Raw genomic sequence first — 14,920 nt, 5'->3', positions numbered from 1 at the left:
AACCCCTTAACGCCTGAATTTATATAGCTGTATATAAAAAAATGTTTTATGTGTGTTTTTGCCTTTAAGTAGATGGTAAATAATGTTGAGATTATCAATTTCACTTTTGCACAACAAATAAACCGAAATTTTGGTATGTTGCAAATTTGCAACAACGGGCATAATGGTCAATAATAAGATAACAAAAAACACAGTAAAATAACAGTGAAAAAACAATGTTTTATTTATTCACCCTTTTTTTAAACTTATTTATATAAATCTGCAACAGCAGGTATTTTTAATAATAAGAATTATGACTACTTTCATGTCACCAACACAATATACACAAACGTTACTGTTACGGCTATAGGAAACATTGCATTAATTTGAATTGTAGATTGATTTGAATTGTAAATTAAGTTTTCAAATGTATGTTGCTGAACCTGAAAGAATGAGAGGGAATGCACAGAAGCAGTTCTTTGTACTATAAAAATTTAACAATGTAACATAACAATGCTACTCCACTCTTTAATTATTGAAGGAGCAGGGGGCGTGAAACACCTCTTGGGTAGCCCCAGGGTTAACCTCCACACACACACTCGCATACATACAAACACACACATGCACGCATTCACGCACATGTGGACACACATGCATGCATGCATACATACACACACTCAGGCATGCACGCATTCACGCACACGTGGACACACATGCATGCATGCATGCATACATACACACACTCAGGCATGCACGCATTCACGCACACGTGGACACACATGCATGCATGCATACATACACACACTCAGGCATGCACGCATTCACGCACACGTGGACACACATGCATGCATGCATACATTCACATACTCAGGCATGCACGCATTCACGCACACGTGGACACACATGCATGCATGCATACATACACACACTCAGGCATGCACGCATTCACGCACACGTGGACACACATGCATGCATGCATGCATACATACACACACTCAGGCATGCACGCATTCACGCACACGTGGACACACATGCATGCATGCATGCATACATACACACACTCAGGCATGCACGCATTCACGCACACGTGGACACACATGCATGCATGCATACATACACACACTCAGGCATGCACGCATTCACGCACACGTGGACACACATGCATGCATGCATACATACACACACTCAGGCATGCACGCACGCACAACAATGTAACATCACTGCTGCTCCTGTTGCTCTCTTCATCCCCTGGCTCGGGAACACATTCGCCATCGCTGCCCGCATCTTGGTATTGAACCTCCTCACTGCTGCTGCTCCTCACACCTGCAGGGGTCAAAATGAACTTTTAGAAATGTGAAAATATATGGATAATCTATGGATAAACTGGCGAAATTTACTAGCCATTCAATAGGAAATCAGCATTTTCAGTCTAAAATCTAGTACCAGCCAACATAAAAATTAACCAGCATTTGGCTGGTGCTGGTGCTAATTTTGAATCCTTAATTTTCCTGATCACTGCAGCTCTCTTCATCACCTGGCTTTTGAACATATTCCTCATCGCTGCCTGCACTATCGCTGAGACAACTATCCTCACTTTCCTCTGGGGGAGCTCTAACGTGAGGTTGCGCATTTACGCGCTTGCCGTAAAACACTGAAGGTTTCATTCGAATCTGCATAAAAATAATTAGCTTTTGTATTCATATTCTAGCATGGTGTATCCCCGCATGGTGTCTGTATACAGACTATTGAAAATAACTAAGCAAAATACAAAGGATTACCTAGATAAGCTGTCACGAAAAGAGTTTTTTCTATATAGCGCTGGTTAACGGTCAGAATTAGGCTTATGGACCACTGTCGCAAATATGCTACAAAGCGAAATATTACAATAACTTCAAAAATACTTGTCACACATATTTCACCTCATTACGTCGAGTGTATATGCACACAATAAGCAGGTGAGTATTTTTTATCTTAGCACAACTTACCTTATATACACCTCAGGATCAAATTTTCCCGACTCATATCCATAACTTGGCGTCCGGAGTAATCCTCGTGCGTGAACAGGAAATAAGTCCGTCACTTTGCGGTCCCACTAGAAACAGGTGCTTGTCGAAGGTTACTAGGTCCTTAGCGAATATGCACTAACCGGCATTGGGGGAATGCAGACGTTATCTCGGCTAGTTGATTGAGTCAAACGGTTTGTCGCATATTTGCGACAGTGGGCGTTAAGGGGTGACGTCTTCTCCCTGTCTGAATTTATTGACTGACAGAACTTTACAATACTACAATATAGGGCTGTTTACACGACACCACTTTCAACTTAAAACAGAAAACTTTCTATGCATGCATAATACAGCGTTTCAGTTGTTTTCACGGATCTGTGTTGAACGGGGATCTTTTTGACAATTTAATGTTGTTGGAAAAACTTTTCTGTGTTTAGTACATCGTTGTCGTATAAATGTACCCTCATTGTTTTAACATTCACAATACATCAGTGAATGGCTTTTAAATGGTATATCAATTATATGTGACTGAAACAACTCTACACTTTTCCCACAAAAGGATAAAATAGTAAGCCCTCTGCACATAACATGCAGAAAAGAAATTATAGACATTGCGTCCACGAATTAAGAATTAAATCCCATGATTTATTAATTTGTGGCTGCGTTTTATTAAATTCGATCCCTCATTTTAGTTGAATCGTGACTACTGTGTACTGATTTGTTCCCTTTTTTAGTTTCGTTTAATCAAATTAGCGCAATGAATGTGGCCACGATTTACCTAAAATTAGGGAATAAATTAATAATTTGGGGGAACAAATTCTTGGTAAATGGCATTGGCAATGCAAATTTTTCCTGCATGTCATGTGCGGGGCTCTGTACTAAAAAAAACTTTTCATTGATTTAACAAAATCAGTCTTTTATTTAATTAATGTGATTTTGGTTATATTCTATTTTAAAGTGTCTTTATTACAGTGTAATTATACATTTTAATTTTGGCTTGGTTTAAAGAATAGATGCATTTAACTAAATGCATAATTTACTGTTATTACTACAGTAAGCACAGAAGCTCAGCGCTCTGAATTTGCCGGGTAGTCCTTTCTTCTGGTCTCTGCATTCACTTGATCAGTGTGTGTTAGCAGAAGTGCTGATCAGTGTGTGTTTGCAAAAGCTGATTCCACCATGAATAGCTGAAGACAGCAGTCTCTGTCTGAACTGGCACAATCTCAGCCTCATCTCTTAATAAACTAAAAACGGTGGTATATCTCAGTGAATTATCACCTCAGGGCAGTTTACAGAGGTGCATTGCAGGCTAAGAGTTTAATAGATGGAGGGTGAAAAGCTCGAGAAAGGAATCATCCATATCCTTTCTGATGTAATTGTTGCTCCTGGCTTCATGCTTCTGCACAGCACTTCACCTCAGAGAGATGTAATGTTGCTCAAATAAAGCTCATTTAATCAAGTTCATATGTGCCTATATCACTTAGAGATTAAAGCTGCAGTCTGTAGCTTGTCCTCTTTGTCGCCATCTCTCTGTTCGAAATCTGTAACTGCAGTGATTCGCGGAATTATCATCTTTACGTGGGTTGTAAATCGGCATGAAACAGCGCGGATGAACACAGTGCTTTGAGGCGAGTGCTGCTGTCAGTCACCGCGCTGTGTGGATACTGTCATACAGAATCACAGATTCACTTTTTGAAAGTTTGACCAACATAAGAATTTTCATAAGAAAATGTCTTCTGAACAAGTAAGTAAAATCCATTTTTGTTCTGACCAACTAAGGGGGAAAAAGCATTCGACATGATAAGCTTCGTTAGATTTAATCAACGCGATTTACAGCAACCGCGCAAATTATAGCCTACTTTGTTCTCAAATTGTTCATGTTAACAACATCAGCATTGCGTGACTAATGTTAAATTTAATGTTTTATGGTTACCTGTGTAGTTCAGAATTCATATTCTCCATAATAGCAAAACGAGAAAGGTACAACAAAGGAAACTCCATAACTGTGTGAATTAAGAAAACGTACTGTTACACGATTGAACTATTGAAATGTCTTACTTGTTCAGCAGAAAAAAGCCGTCTCTTCTTCCGTTTTGAACCCCTTCAAAACACGGAGTTCACGCACTTTTCAAAAGCCCCGCCGATGTTTAAATCCTTGTGTTCGCATGAGACGGTTTCTTTCTCTTTCTCTAGCCACCTTAAATCCGAAGTACGAAGTCTTTTGGGTTTTATAACTGCTGAATCTCAAGTTGACACTGATGATTGTTGTTTGGATCTTTCTGGATGCCATAAGTTTAATCATGTAAAGTGCTGCGAGAAAAGCCTATACATCTAAACATCTCGTCACGCACAGTATAGCCGGCTAGCCGAAACTCCTTCTTTATGTGTACGGGTGTGACGTCATGACGCAAAGACATGCTCGAATTTCCCGCGGAAACCCACCAGTACCACTGGAATTAAAATCATTATTACAAGCAAACCGTTTTGAATCTAGCTATGGCAAGCAGATGGTTTTGACCACTGGCAGAATAAGTTTTTTTTAATATAATTATTTTGGATTATTTTTAACTTAAAAAAGTTACGGACTGGAGCTTTAAGGGGCCCCTTTACGAGACACAGTTTTTAACAAAAAACGGAATTTTTTTAATGCGTTTTGGCCGTTCATTTACTCGATAACAGCGTTTTGGCAGTCTGAAATGCAAACTTTTGAAAACAGGTTTCAAGGTGCAAGTTGACAGGTGACAATAATACCATTAACATCTCTGTGTGAACTACAAAAACGAGAATTTGTGAAAACGGTAAGGCCATGCGCAAGCGTATTACGTGTTCAGTCGTAGTGACATTGCCATCAACTGGCCTGGCAGCATAATACAGCATTTTGGTTGTTTTCATGGATCCTTGTGAACGGGATTGTTTTGACAACGTTGTATGAATGCAAAAAATGCAAAGGAAAAACTTTTCAGTTTTTAGGACATCATTGTCCTGTAAACGTACCCTAAGACAAACCCCTAACCATATTAAACTAATGTGCATAACTCACATGAATGATGCCTCAAATATTGCGGATTGTTTAGGAAAGTTGTTCTTTTAAGTCTCAGAGTGGTCAGATTTACAATGTTTTGCCTAACAGATTACAAAAGGACAAGGTATATATTGCAGGAGGGGACCATATTAGAGACCAGATTATCATAGAGATGGTGGGCTATTTTAGTTTGGGGCCGTAAGCAACTACCCAGAACACCCTAGAATTGTGGAAGTGACTTATGCATGCACCATTCCCATTTTCTTCAAAAAAGCCCCAAGAATGATCAACTGAATTTGTTTTTCCTTCTTGTATAGGTTCAGGATTTGGTTGAAATTAGAAGCTTGGTGCCACACGGGACCCATGAAATAATCATGACGTTGCATGGACGAGGCCCAAAAGGAGGAGGTGAGACAGTTTAGGTGCAGGGACACTTGATTTATCAAGAATGTCTGCTGCTCCAATTTTATTTTGACATTCTCTCACACGAAAATCTGCAGGATGACATTTAAAAACACAATATGGATGTGGCGAGCAGGACGAGGTCGAGGGCCGTGAGAGATACGAGACCCATTTTAGTTAATGAGTTTGGCTATTTCAGCTACAGCACCCATTGCTAGCAGAGACATAACATCAATCCTGTTCAAAAAGCCTTTGGCCAGTTGCAAGCTAGAACTAGTCTGACCAACTAGTAGTTTATCAATGGGTAATCAGTCTTACTTTTCAGATTCAAATTAGTCAATCTACTTTTTTATGTAACAGACATTATGAACAGTCTAAAGAAAATAATTATATTACTAATGTGTAATACTAGTCTAAGCAGTTTATGCCTATAGGGAAATTGTTTATTGGGTCTGGTGTGGAAGAGCTTGACTGGTCTGCACACAGCCCACAGCTGAACCCCACTGAACACCTTTAGGATGAATTGAATGTTGACTGAGGAAGATCCCATCACCAAACATCAGTGAACTCACTAATGCAGATCCCTACAGATGCTCCCCAACATTTAGAGGAAAGATTTTCCAGAAGAGTAGAATCTGTTATTCACTGAAAATCTTGACATCTGCCCCAGTTCCTCCTGGCAGGCTCATTAGAGAAGCAGAGATATCAAATTTGTGATTAAATCATTCATTTTGGATGATTTGTTCACAAATTTGAATTTATCTGGTTCTCAAGTTCAATTCACTGAGTGATCCAGTCAAAGTGGTTAACAGCTCATTGGATTAGAAGATTATCAGTGAATAATGACATACATTTAGCAAGTTTGTAAACATAAGTCCCCATTCATTGAACTGTAAAAAAGTTCATTATTCCAGATTTTCTAGGTTTTGAACGATTAGTATTTTATTGTTTTTAGGGGGCCAACTGTCCCTTTAACAAGCATTTATTGGAACGGTGTTCACGTATCTACATAACTTTGGCTGTGTAGTTTTATAGTCTTGCATTAGTGTGTGTGAAAGTTACTTATGCTGTATTTCTCATCATTTGCTCTTTTGCAGGGAGGTTTGGCCAGACTACACCACCGTTGGTTGATTTTTTGAAAGATATTTTGAGAAGATATCCAGAGGGTGGACAAATTCTAAAAGTATGAATATATGACATGTACAAAATGTATGTAAATGCTCACAAATGATGAAGTTATGGCATTTGTCATTATATCCAGCTTCAAAAGTTTCCTGCTCCTCTATCATGGTTACTTTAGATAAAGGTACCCAGGATTTTCTTAGAAATCAGGCTTTTGCATATTTTGCACCTTGATCCTAGAATAACTTTCAGAACATGTTACAGCTTAATCATTTTGTTACCATGGGAGAGTTTAAAGCTCTGCTAAAAAATGTGCAACTGAAGAGTGTAACTTCTATTCATAAGATGGATTTAAAGTATGTACTGTATTTGTAGTCTTTTGTATTAATGTTTTATTTTTGTACAGGTTTTTTTTTTGTGTGGATTTTTACAATTTTGTTTGCATTTTTAGGATTGGGGAGGCACATATTGAGGCATTCTTGTAGCAAATAACACCTTGTACAAACTATATACTTTTTGAGGGGAAAAATACATACATTATCATATATTTAAGTCATGACCTGTTACTGTTCTCCATCCTGTTGAACAAGCAGTGTAACAACAGCTGTATGATGTGTCTGTCATACAGGAGCTGATTCAGAATGCAGAGGATGCTGGGGCCACTGAGGTCAAGTTCTTGTATGATGAGACAGAGTATGGAGTGGAATCACTGTGGTCACCTGATATGGCTCAGTATCAAGGTAATTAATGCAAATATGCTGATCAATTGCAATATGTCCCTTCACATGTTCAATATTATTCCTGGCAATATGCAATAAACAGAATGAGTAGTTAAAACAGGTTTATAATCTTTAAGTACAGTGCTACATTGATTTTTTTTTCCCCTACAGGAACAGCGTTGTATGTCCATAATGATGCCGTCTTCACCACTGAAGACTGGAATGGTATTCAGGAGATTGCACGGAGTAGAAAAAGAGAGGACCCTCTTAAAGTGGGAAGATTTGGTATTGGATTTAACTCTGTTTACCACATAACAGGTGAGAAAAATATGTTATTATGATAGCTAATGCATAACATGAACATTTATATTAATGTACAATGGAACATGTGTATTTTAGGTGCCTAATGATGTTTTTCATCTTTTATAATATCTTTCTTGCTCTCGCTTGATCTTTTTAAATGATCATGTGGTGTGACATGAATGTTTAAAAATACAAATGTTCCATGTAGTCTATCAATAAATATCAGTTCATGAAATCTGCATGCATAATAATCAAATGAATTTGCAAAATGTGATTTGAAATCTTTTTAGATGAAGTACATCATGACAATTTGCAGAACTTCAATGCTTAAAAAAACTTTTTATTTCATGTCACGTAATTAAATAATTGTTTCAGCAGGGTAGGCAAAAATAAAGGACCTAATGGAAAGTAGGGCCACCCTATATCCATCATTTTGTGTACCCATAAATCTTTATATATGTGCATATGCTTATATAGTTCATTATATAATTAAAACTTAATGTTTTACTATTCTACAAATGTTCCATCTTTTTGTAGATGTTCCTAGTATATTCAGTGGGGATCAAATTGCGATGCTGGATCCTCATCAGATGTTGTTTGGAGTCCATGAGTCTGGCCAGTGCTGGAATTTGAAGTCTGATATAAAGGAAATATCCGAGCTTAACGATCAGTTTGCCCCTTATTTTGGACTGCTCGGTAGCTCAGAGAAAACCATTAGAGATGGCAACTTTCCAGGAACACTCTTTCGTTTTCCACTCCGAATGAAACCCTCACAATTAAGTAACAACATCTACAATAAAGAGAAGGTTCTGGAGCTCTTTGAATCCTTCAAAGTTGATGCAGACACCGTGCTGCTCTTTCTAAAGAGCGTGCAGAAGGTCTCTCTGCATGTACGAGAATCAGATGGAACAGAGCGGATGCTTTTCCAGGTCACAGCAAGCGATATCCAAGAAGATGATATGGAGCGGCCCAACTCTCTGAAAACCCTGGGACAGGCTATAGATAGCTACAGTAATGGTGTCCTGAGCAGTTCGGTCACCTGCGCTACCTACCAACACTCCATTGAAGTGCGGGATGAAACTGCCAAAGAGACTCAGAAAACCACCTGGTTGGTGTGTAATGGTGTGGGAGGGCGAGGCATGTGCGGTGAACTGGATTCTCTTGCTGATGATCTGAAGTTCATCCCAACTATTGGTATTGCCTTGCCCCTCACCCTAATTGATGAGGACAAGGGGGCAACTTCTAGTTTCTCAGGACGTGCTTTCTGTTTCCTCCCACTGCCCCTTGGAGAAGAAAGTATGACAGGATTGCCAGTCCATGTTAGTGGTTTCTTCGGCCTCACGGACAACCGCAGGAGCATCAAATGGCGGGAGGTGGACCAGTGGAGGGACCCGGCAGCTCTTTGGAACGAGCTTCTCATAGTCACGGTCATCCCAAGGGCTTACTTCACACTCATAATGGAGGCCTTCAGACGAATTGAAACTAAGAAGGACCAAGATTTTCCCCTTTCCCCGAGAGGTATTTATGGAGCCTGGCCTGATCCAAACAGAATTCGACCTCGCTGGAAACCTATTCTTGAACCCCTCTTCAATGACTTGCTTCAACAGCCGGTCATCTACTCGATCAGTGAAAGCTGGGTCCAGGTGGATGAAACAGTGTTCTCAGACCTGGACTCCAGCATGGACACCACAGAAACCATCATCAAATACCTCCAGAGCTCAGGGATGATGCTGGCTCAGGTTCCAGCCTACATTGATGCAGTACTGACAATGTTTGTCTCCAAGCCAGGTAGCCTAAGGAGAGTGACCCCTTCTTTTGTGCGTCAGACTCTGAGAAAATGTCGTCATAGAGGGCCCACCAACGAGAAGCTGCTCCTGCTAGAGTTTATCCTAAGCGATGCCTGCTACAATGACCTCATTGGACTGGAACTTCTGCCTTTGCAGGATGAAACATTTGCTGTGTTCTCATCTTCTGTGAATGACAAAGATGCTGTCTACATTGCCTCACAGGAGTATCCAAGGTATGGGGAAACATTTGTATTGACGTACTTGGAATTGGTAATGTTCATTCGTAGCATTATTTTATTGCTATCTAAATACTGTCACATCAAAACAGTATTCAGCAAAATTTGGAATTCAGGAGTTGAAGTCGGAATTTAAATTGAGTTGGCCACACACCACAGAATGTAGAATTTAAATTTTAATGACAAATGTAGTTCCCTGAATTCCAACTCAGACACAAAAAATTTTCCGAATCATGCCCATTTTCTTCTTTAATAATATAGGATTTTATTATTTTATTTTAATTGAATTGAATTTTTAATCAGATTTTAATTTTGCCATACAGCTTCAAAAACATCAAATATGTTGTCTTACACAACAATAAATACTATATAAACTTAAACTAAACATTTTAAAACTAAATATTTGACATTCTTCTACTATGGAACTTGAAATGTAAAATATGAAATTAATTTAATTTCCTTAATTTCTCAAATTCACGAAAAGCATTCTTCATTCAATTCTGAATAACATTTATTCCTGAATCCTGACCTTTTCTTTGCAGGTCCCTTTATCCAGGACTGGAGGGAAGATTTGTTTTAGAAAGCATTGCCCCACATGTCATGACGAGCCTGAAAGAGGCAGCCAAAAGCAGAGGTAGACACCTGCTCATAATGCCACTCTCATACTCTTATCCAGGGTACAGTGGTGTGAATAAGTTATTACCCCCATGCTAAAGTTGCCTAAAAAGAGGAATAAAAAATCATCTTTTGGAAATTGATCTTAATGCCTTAATTAGAAAAATGAGGAAAAATCCAACCTTTAAGGACACCAATTTTCTTTGTGTATGAATAATGTATCATAAATAAATAAATGTTCTTCCTTAAAATACAGGGTGCATAAGTCAGGCCCCCCCTATGTTAAATTCCCATAGAGTCGGGCAGATTTTTATTTTTAAAGGCCAGTTATTTCATGGATCCAGGATAATATGCATCCTGATAAAGTTCCCTTGGCCTTTGGAATTAAAATAGACCCACATCATCACATTCCCTTCACCATACCTAGAGATTGGCATGGTGTTATTTCAGTTAGCCTAATAGCTGGTTTGATTTGCATTGAAAGATGATCTTATGGAAAGTACCCCATGCCAATCTCTAGGTATGGTGAAGGGAATGTGATGATGTGGGTCTATTTTAATTCCAAAGGCCAAGGGAACTTTATCAGGATGCATATTATCCTGGATCCATGAAATAACTGGCCTTTAAAAATAAAAATCTGCCTGACTCTATGGGAATTTAACATAGGGGGGGGCCTGACTTATGCACCCTGTATTTTAAGGAAGAACATTTATTTATTTATGATACATTATTCATACACAAAGAAAATTGGTGTCCTTAAAGGTTGGATTTTTCCTCATTTTTCTAATTAAGGCATTAAGATCAATTTCCAAAAGATGATTTTTTATTCCTCTTTTTAGGCAACTTTAGCATGGGGGTAATAACTTATTCACACGACTGTATATAAAGCATCTGCTCACAATTCCATTCTTCTGTTGTAAAATATAATCTTGTCAATGCTTAGTTTGCTGCAGGGAGTAACATCTTTGGGCTTCATTGCTTGCTATTACGGGTGTCAGAATTCTGAGTTACACTTTTTCATGCTTAACCTAGTACATGCCGAAAAAAGATGAAACGCTATCCATAAAATAAGCAGAACCTATGAATTCTGCCCTTAGAATAGTGAAGAGCAAATTTTTTCTTCTCTATTTTTAAGGATAAAAAATCTTTGTCTTTACATTTTTGTACGGCTTATGCTACAATTGGCCATAGGACATGTCGTTGACAAGGACATTAAAATGACTGTTAACAGGAAGCAACTTTCTTCCTCTCTTTGCATGACATTACAAGATTAGGGCATTTACACAGGATGCATTCTTGCATTTGGTTGTGTCGTGTCTCACAGTTTTTTCAGCATCTCTGGCCTTGTGTTGCATTTTTAAAGGGATAGTACACCCAAAAATCCTATGTTCTTCCACACAGACCTATGTTTCTTCTGCACATGACACTCTTAGAAGAGAGTACTTCATGCTGCTTTTTCGCCACACACTAATATATCCTGTGTTTAAGCACTTTTAGCATGTAGATGCATCCTGTAACAATATTACCAATATTATTATTTTATGTAATCATAGGCTAATTAATATTACATAAACATTATTGTTGTGTATAATATTTGAAGGTGCTCCCTCAGATACTGTGTATTTTTTTAACTAGGACTACCTTAAATAATTTGTATAAAGAGTGTCTGCCTCATTGTAGCCATACATATTACTTTACAATTACAGAGGTGGTATCTTAAAGGTATCTTATTTGATCAGCAGTGTTGGGCAAATTACTTTTAAAAAGTAATTAGTTACAGTTACTAGTTACTTCTTCCAAAAAGTAACTAAATTAGTTACTCAGTTACAAATTTTAAAAGTAACTAGTTACTTAAGAAAGTAACTTTTGCGTTACTTTCAAGTAAAATTACATTTTAAATGCTCAAATGTGACCCCACCTCTACCCCTCTTTAACGGAACTTAAAATACATGTGCATGTTCAATTATTTATGATAAATCTGAATATTATAATGAAATGGACACTTAATACAATACATTATTAACAGAAACATTGTACACACATCTAAAAAAAAAAATATGTTGCTGTGGGACAAAGTGAGACTAGCCTCCAATCAAATGCCATGTATGTAGATATTATGTTTAAAGTGGATCAATGCAAATAACACAATAGATGTTTTGGAACTTTTGATATTTGTTGCCCCTCAACAGGCCACAACTGGGCAAAATTTAATTAAGCTTGTTAAGCAATATACCAAAAAGACTGACTGGCTTGTGTTGTTCCTTGTGTGTCCTGTCCTGTCCTGTCCGACTATGCGTTATGATGATGGGTCGTTCGCAATTCATGAGCGTTAGCCGTTAGTGATGATGGGTCGTTCGCGAATGAGCGTTAGTGATGATGGATCGACTCGTTCGCGAATGAGCTTTTTATGGGTCGTTCGCGATTCGCGAATGAGCCGACTCTATGAGCCATATCTCGCATATCTGAAGAGCCGACTCTATTTTTACAAATTTAGCCTATAGAAATTAAATAATTATGTAATAAAAATTGAAATATTATAGTCAAAGTCATTTAAAGAGCCGTTTGTGAGCCAAAAGAGCCGGGTCTTTTCAGTGAGCTGAGTCAAAAGAGCCGAATGCCCATCACAACTATGCGTGCTTTCGAACACCCGCCCAACTCTACCTCTGATTGGCTTACAATGACATTTTACTCTACCTCAGCCAATCGTCAGCATTTATGCGCTTGTCTCATGCTCTGCCCACTAACCAAGGAAGAACAGTAAAAAAAGTATTTGCCTCTCGCTCAGAGATCTAGTTGGTCTGATGAAAAAAAAAACAGCTTCATCAGTTATAGTAACGCGCCGCATTTTTTGGCAGTAACGGTAACGGCGTTATTAAGATGAGAAGAGTAATCAATTAGATTACTCGTTACTTAGTCTCGCGTAGCCAGACCTTCAGACTGACGGCTGAAGGTCTGGAACTCATAGCAGCTTTCTTTGGCCAAGGCCCGCCCATAAGGCCGTTTGACCGACATGTCAAACAACCAATTACAGTTCGTTTCGTTCAGCGTCACGTGGAAATGTCCCCACAACAACAGACCGGCGTGCAACAAGTCAGTCAGCATAGAAAATCAAAGGAGGAGAAGAAAACCGAACACAATACTGAATCGGCCAGCTGCGATGTCAGCGTCTGTTGTTTCATGTTTGCCCGCAAACGGGGCTGATATCCCCTTCACAGTTAGGTATTTCACTTGATCTTCCATAATAGATCATAGCTGTCAACATTGAACATTGAATATAAGGGAGATTTCCCGGAATCCATCCCCAAAATAAGGGAATTTTTTTACACGATTCTTACCCACCACAAACTTTAAAAATAAAGCACGAATCATTAAAAGTCTAAAGAGTTTATAACTACAAATGAGTGAGAGAGAAAGAGACAGTGTGTGTGTGTATTAGAGAAAGTGTGTCATTTTTTAAACATTTTTTATCAGAGAATGTTTAAATACTAATATCAGTTTACGAGGGAAACGGTACGTGGTGCTTCGGGGGCTGCTGGAGATGATTAGGGAGAGGTCTGTGCTCCTTTACCGATCAAAGCGCGCGCTGACACGGAGTATAATTGTTTATACTTGACGCGTCCGCACGAGCGCGGCAAAGATTACGCGTTGGGTGCGCAAGACCGGCAAGACCCCATTTCGCTTGGCTGTGTGCACAGCTTTTTTTGTAACAGCGCGCGCGGCGCCGCATCCGAGGATGAACGACTTCAAGCCGAATCTGCCCGAGCATGTACGTCTCACACAATCAGAGCGTAAAAATACGGGATATTTTACGGGAAAATAATAAAATGGGAAGACAGCGGGAAAAGAGCTAAAATACGTGAGAAACCCGGAAAAACGGGAGGGTTGACAGCTATGTAATAGATAGGAGGGGACACACAACTAAAGTTGGATCTGCTGGGAATCCTTATAAATGCTGACAAAGGGTCGGCCAGGCTTGGAAAATAATACTCTTCCCAAATCCCGTCGGCAAACAGGCTAAAATATCTATTTTTGTCTCCACTAAGTGCCTCAAACAAAACTCCTGGACATCTCTTAAAGAGTCTATGCCGTGAACCTCGCATACTTTTGAGAATCCTACGTTTAGCTGATCTTGATAAATGCTCATTGTCACTCATGTAAACACAACAGTTTTTCTTCCGCAATCACACGTCTGCGCTTTGTTTCCCGGCAGACCGAAAATAAACGCGACACTCGCACCCCCCGGAAATCCGATCAAATTCAACCAATCAGATGACGACTTCGACATTCCTGAAGTGTTTCCAGTTAAGTGTACCATATGCATCAGACGTTTAGCCAACGTTCCGTGGGCGTGACGTCTGAGGCTGAGACTACTCGTTACTGGAAAAAGTAATGCCGTTAGTAATAACGCCGTTATTCCCATCACTGTTGATCAGTATCAGCAAAATGCATTGCGATGTATGCTTCTATAGAATATGTCATTATTTGCTTTATCATTTTTATTTTCTCTATTTTTTCCCCCCCATTTATCCTTATTTGTGCATTTTAATTCCAGTTCAACAATATCTTTGGGGTTGTTCTGGTAAGTGCACAATGTGTTTTCTAATGCCTGTAGAGCTGTAGTTGCCATGGCTTTTCTGGATACACTACTTATTCACTAACATCTGTGTATATGAATAACCCATTAACCATATATCAAACAAAACATACAGAACTAATGCATTTAATAATGTAA

General features: G+C 38.9%; 1 protein-coding gene across 2 annotated transcripts in view; it reads left to right on the top strand.

Moving 5' to 3' along the window:
* Positions 1-14,920, top strand: part of sacs (sacsin molecular chaperone) — a 32,492-nt gene that overhangs the window by 4,697 nt on the left and 12,875 nt on the right. Inside the window, exons 3-9 of one of the 2 annotated variants that reach the window (XM_056258759.1) lie at positions 5,322-5,412; positions 6,504-6,589; positions 7,157-7,268; positions 7,419-7,565; positions 8,088-9,570; positions 10,116-10,207; positions 14,741-14,767. In XM_056258759.1, coding sequence (XP_056114734.1) covers positions 5,322-5,412; positions 6,504-6,589; positions 7,157-7,268; positions 7,419-7,565; positions 8,088-9,570; positions 10,116-10,207; positions 14,741-14,767 — 2,038 coding nt within the window. The remainder of the gene's footprint in view (positions 1-5,321; positions 5,413-6,503; positions 6,590-7,156; positions 7,269-7,418; positions 7,566-8,087; positions 9,571-10,115; positions 10,208-14,740; positions 14,768-14,920) is intronic. The other variant, XM_056258760.1, reaches the window with a different exon arrangement.

Source organism: Rhinichthys klamathensis, unplaced genomic scaffold (genome assembly GCF_029890125.1).
Source record: "Rhinichthys klamathensis goyatoka isolate OS25496 unplaced genomic scaffold, OSU_Roscu_1.1 h1tg000159l_1, whole genome shotgun sequence".
Taxonomy (NCBI): domain Eukaryota; kingdom Metazoa; phylum Chordata; class Actinopteri; order Cypriniformes; family Leuciscidae; genus Rhinichthys; species Rhinichthys klamathensis.
This window is presented reverse-complemented; position numbering and strand designations above follow the sequence as displayed.